The 5089-nt window shown below is 42.2% G+C and overlaps 2 protein-coding genes across 2 annotated transcripts in view; one reads left to right on the plus strand and one right to left on the minus strand.

Annotated features, from left to right (window-relative positions):
* Positions 1 to 2499: 2499 nt before the first annotated feature.
* On the plus strand, positions 2500 to 3850 carry LOC106813906 (zinc phosphodiesterase ELAC protein 2-like; the record flags this gene model as incomplete). Its single annotated transcript, XM_014818150.1, is given in 2 exon segments — positions 2500 to 2644; positions 3431 to 3850. Coding segments are annotated over 2 exon segments (298 nt in total), but the record flags the coding sequence as incomplete, so codon positions are not given.
* A 336-nt stretch (positions 3851 to 4186) lies between these two features.
* Positions 4187 to 5089, minus strand: part of LOC106813905 (peroxisomal membrane protein PMP34-like) — a 5772-nt gene continuing 4869 nt past the window's right edge. Inside the window, exon 9 of the mRNA XM_014818149.1 lies at positions 4187 to 4452. The gene's annotated coding sequence lies outside the window, so the exon portion shown is untranslated. The remainder of the gene's footprint in view (positions 4453 to 5089) is intronic.

Genomic DNA, 5089 nt, shown 5'->3' on the forward strand with positions numbered 1-5089 from the left:
TGTGTTAGTTGTTAGTCTTAGTTTTCATCTTAATATTAAAGTTAAGGGAGGGTCTAGGATCTCTTAAGTTAAGAGAAAAGTTACGAGAATTTTTAATTCTCTTAACTTTACGAAGTTTCTGTCAATGCTCTAAGAGAAAAAGTTAATGTTAAGGTTAATGTTAAGACTAATTTGTTTCTGACAACGGGCCCCAGGCCCTTACAAGTTGGAACAGATTAGGGGTGCACCGGATCCAACTTTTTAAGTTCCGGCCGGAACCAGAACCAGCCGGAACTTGAAAAAAGTTCCGGCCGGAACCGGAACTTAAGCTGGGAATAAACTTGACAGTTTTAATTGGCCCAGTATTGCGCAAACTCACTCGGCCTGAACGAAATATTATTAGCAGGCACATCCCTCGGGCGAGTAGGACAATGCTCATTGTTCTACATGTTCTCATTATGTCTCATGTTCTCATGTCTCATGTTCTTATTATATACATGTTCACATTCTACATTGTTCTCATTGTTCTCACTTAATCCAACAGATCATTAATTTTCCATCATTAAGAACAGATCCTTAATTTTGTTCAATTTATTCAATTATTAATCAAAGTATTAGCTTTGTGTTTATTAGGCATACTCGTAGTATTTCAAGATTTAATTGCTATCAGTGGAGTTCTACTTGTTTGACAGGAATTGCTGGAACATGATTTACTTCTTAGTATTCGCTAAGTAAAACCTAGTCAGGAAATTGGTAAATATTGTTGATATAAAGGCAAGATAGGCAAAATTTTGACTAGGCCAAGTGGACTGATTATATGAGGGGTTGAACCGGCGGTTTAGAGGGTTGAACCGGTGGCCGCCGGCAATATAGCGCTAATTTTGCACACTGCTATACCATACAGGGTATAGTGGGTTACCTTCACAGGGGTGTGGTTGGGTTAGCTTTCAGGAGTTCAGGGAATCTAGCTGTTGTCATGTTAACAAAGTGGTAACATCTAGTGAATACTTTGCGGAACCCAGTAACTGAAACGTCAATCCAATGTTTCCTTAAAAATTGACATCGCACAACGAGAGAAGAAACCAAAAACCGCAAACGAGAGATGAAGTGGTCACGTCTAACTTTCCATTTCATTTACACCATTAGATGTTATTATCTGTTATATGTTATTACGTATTATCTTTGTCTTTGTTCTTTGCACATATGATACGGAGTGGTTTAACCAGTTGTTAGCTCATCTGACGTAGTCAGATGCAGCTTGTAGAATCGCATGATTGTCCGTCCGTGCGTCCGTGCGTCCGTCAACAGTTGGGCACAAAAAAGTTAAGTCTAATAAGTTATATCAGCTACTAGAATTTAAGTTCTAACTATCGCTGAAATGGTCTGCTTGCGGTATTTCTTGTGAACGAACATTATTTACGAAACTTCTTCAGCGCCAGTCAGCGGGTTGGTCCCTAGCATTCGTAATAGAATGTTGTATAGCCCTGTGGCAACTGTACGCGGGCTATAGTACTAGAGCTAGGGAATAACGGAATTAATAGGGGAAGGTTAAGGAGAGTTAACAATGTTTTAACGTTTGCATGTGGATCGTAGTTTCGTTTTGATCACGTGAATTATAATTTTTTAAAGAAACGTAATTTAAAGTGGATCACATCTGCTAGCAGAAATTCTAATTGTTGGCGGAATCTTTTAACATCCCAAGTAGGAGCATTGTATGAACAAGTATTAAAATGAATGCGATGGGGGGGGATTAGGAGAAAATGTAGTTTTAATGTTTGCATGTGCATCACCATTCTCATTTTTACGTGTGGTCATTACAGTTATATGCAGCTATTAGTGTTAGAGAAGTATACCGTAGTTGATTGCATCCATCTGTTAGTTGAATACTCCATCACTCCATCACTCCTTCACTCTTTCATTTTGCCACTTCCTTTCTCCCTCGCTCCGTTGATTCCTCAATGTGTTGTTATATAAGCTTCATATTTTGGAGTAATTCACAGTTAGTCTAAACCTAATACCTAAGTCCTAATTTTTTTTACCCTTTTTGTTCTACTGACAGGTTTGATATGAGGACAAAACACTTGGTGGTCAATGACAGTAATAATTAAACACGTTATCGGTACTTATGAACGTGCTATTCGAGGGCACGTGCAGGCACGTTACCAGGCGGAGGCCCCGGAAGCTCAGGCTTCAACATCATTTCCGGATTTTTGTTTTAAATTGTGAAATCAAACAGTTGCAATGTAAAACTCGCTAGCGTACGCGATTTTCCATGTAACATTTAAAAAAAATTCGGGCGACCCCCCCCCCAGACCCCCACCAGGGTGAGGGGGAACCCCCTCAGGAACCCCCTCACACACTCTCCCCCTTTATGTTTATGGTGCTTCACACCTTCGTGACTGCGCTTCAACATTAGTGAATCTCTGGCGACCGCCCTGACGTGTGTGATGTTCCATTGATGTTTCTGCATTGCGGCCATGCAGTAATCATATTCATTGGCGAGTGCTTCTTACTCCGCAGTACCACCTCGCAGGCGATCGAAGTCGGGAGGAAGATGAATGCAAAGTTCATCATGCTGAATCACTTCAGTCAGCGATACTCCAAGGTGCCACTGTTCAGCGACGATTTCACCAGCAACGTTGGTGTGTCGTTCGACAACATGAGGGTACGCTTGCCAAGTTAGCGTAGCAGCATAAACCTATGTCCCCTGAGCGTGTTGAAAGATAATTGCAATAATAATAGATAACATAAAGATAGATAACAATAGATTCGTGTACATACCTTTATGAAATTGTTGGAAAAACAATTCTACCTTGCAGCACTTTAACCAATGCTTTATGATTGTGGATTCTGCTGATTTAAAAACAGTAATTATTAATGCCTTTGTTCCCACAATATGGCTGCTCTCTGTGACACAATATGGCTGCTCTCTGTCCCATCCTGATTCCAACCTTGAAGTGATTGCGTGACGTTCCATTCACGTGACAGCGCAAAACCCAACAAAACCCTTTACCCCGCAGTCATGTTATCTTTACAGTGGATATAACATAGCGTTTACAACACCTCAGTGTGACTATATAGCACTGGAATATTTTTTACAGAAGATAGAGAGATTAAGCGAGTTAACAGACCGGTTAATTAAGCTTCCTGACAATAAGTCATAGGATTTTTAACATGGGTCCCCGCACCCGCTATGTATGCACTATCTGCACATATGTGACCGGTTATAGCCAAATGAGTCACTTGAAGCAATTTTTCAATTTCCAGATAACCATATGCTGATGTTCTGCTGTCTTTTATCTTCATATTATCCAAGAATTTTGAGAATCGGATAAAAAATTAAAAAGTTATGGATATTTGAAGTTATTTAAGAAATCATTTGGCTATAATGGGTCACGTATGCCAGCCGTGTCGATGAACTCTCGCCATCGTTGTTGTCACTGCCTTACAGGTGCGACCACGCGATCTGCCGCTGCTGCCTCTGTTTCCGAACCCGTTACGGGCGATGTTCGCCGATCACTACGAAGAGATGGAGGGAAAGCGCACGAAGAGGCAGGTGCGGAAGCAGCTGGAGATGGAGGAGAAGAAGCTGAAGCAGCGGTGATGATGGCGTCTCCATGGAAACGGTCTGCATGCTGCTGGTGGAACGGCATGCAGCAGATTGGGGGTGTGCAATGGTGGGATCGGATGATGTTGTTACTTACAGATGGCTGATGATGCTAGTTGGTACTAGCTAGAGGAGTAGCAGAGTAGTGGCTGAGGTAGAAGCAATGGTAGCCGCATGACGGGCACTGTTGATAGCGGTGTGCCAGGGGCGTGTACAGGGTTTGTAGCAGGGGGGGTCTAACCGTAACCCAAACTTGGGAGGACGCAAAGGGGGGGTCTGGACCCCCGGGCACTCCCCAGAAATTTTTGAAATTAACCGCCGCTGGCAGATGCGCGTTTCTGTCTGCGCGAGCAGGGGGGGGGTCCGGACCCCCTGACCCCGCGCCCCCCCGTATCACGTGCCCCTGTGTGCAGAATAGACCTGTAGCTTGTAACACGTGTACAGTCAATTGAAAAGATGTAGATATGTGTGATTGTGTGTGCGTGCACAGTACGCGAGAATTCAAGTATACTACTTGTACATATATCCACTGTTAACATGCGAACTGAAAGGAAATATATTAATAGCAAGATTTCAGTCCAGTTTTTATTTATTTTGGTAATTAAATTCACGTAAGTTAAAATTGTGCTCATAGTACAGCATATAGTTTAGTTAATAATATCATCATTAGCAATTTCCTAATGTACAGGCATTGTGCATACATTTCAAACAATATTTACTCGTTGATCGTAAAAATGCGTTAACACAGTAACAACTACATGCGTTTCATAAACTTCTTCTTCTAATCACTAGTTCCACGCAAACAAGATCAAACGTAATAATAAGCGGGAGAAAACTGCGAGGTGTGTCGTCCACCTGCACTTAGTGAAGATACGAGTACCGGTCGTCAAGAATGCGGATAGTGGTCCGGGCCGAGCTTCGGTGCAGAGTCGACATTTGCGAACCGTGCGTCAAGCTACTTCAGCAGCTGCCTGCTCCTTTCACTCTCAGAAGAGCGTAAGAGCAATGAAATTATTTTCTCGTAGCAGAGGAACATCAAACGCATGACGTGAGGAACTGTTGAAAAGAGGCTTGGCGTCCAGAGCCTGTACATTCCGACCAGACCATGCCCCTTACTCTTCGAGTGTAAAGAATGAGCGAACTATTCAGATAACAGTGGATTGCACAGAGGACGCGACCGCGCATTACGTATTCATAAACATCTGTGCACGTTGCGTTATTGCATTGGTTTTCTGTTGTATACGACTGTTGGTCATTTTCTTACATACTCATGAACATTCTTCATGTACATGTATATTGGTCAGATGGGGACAAATACTAATAGAAAAGATGTACGGTTAAGTGAAATCAGATGCCATGCTACGTTATATTCAAAATAGATAGCAGCTATGGATAGGACGATTACCAAGCCATCAAATGAATTCTGGTGTTACGTTGCAGACTGGATTTTTAAATTAAGACCAAGTATTCATTATCCTGGGATGTGTATACAAGTGGTTCCAG

The sequence above is a fragment of the Priapulus caudatus genome, unplaced genomic scaffold (genome assembly GCF_000485595.1).
Source record: "Priapulus caudatus unplaced genomic scaffold, Priapulus_caudatus-5.0.1 Scaffold842, whole genome shotgun sequence".
NCBI lineage: Eukaryota > Metazoa > Priapulida > Priapulimorpha > Priapulimorphida > Priapulidae > Priapulus > Priapulus caudatus.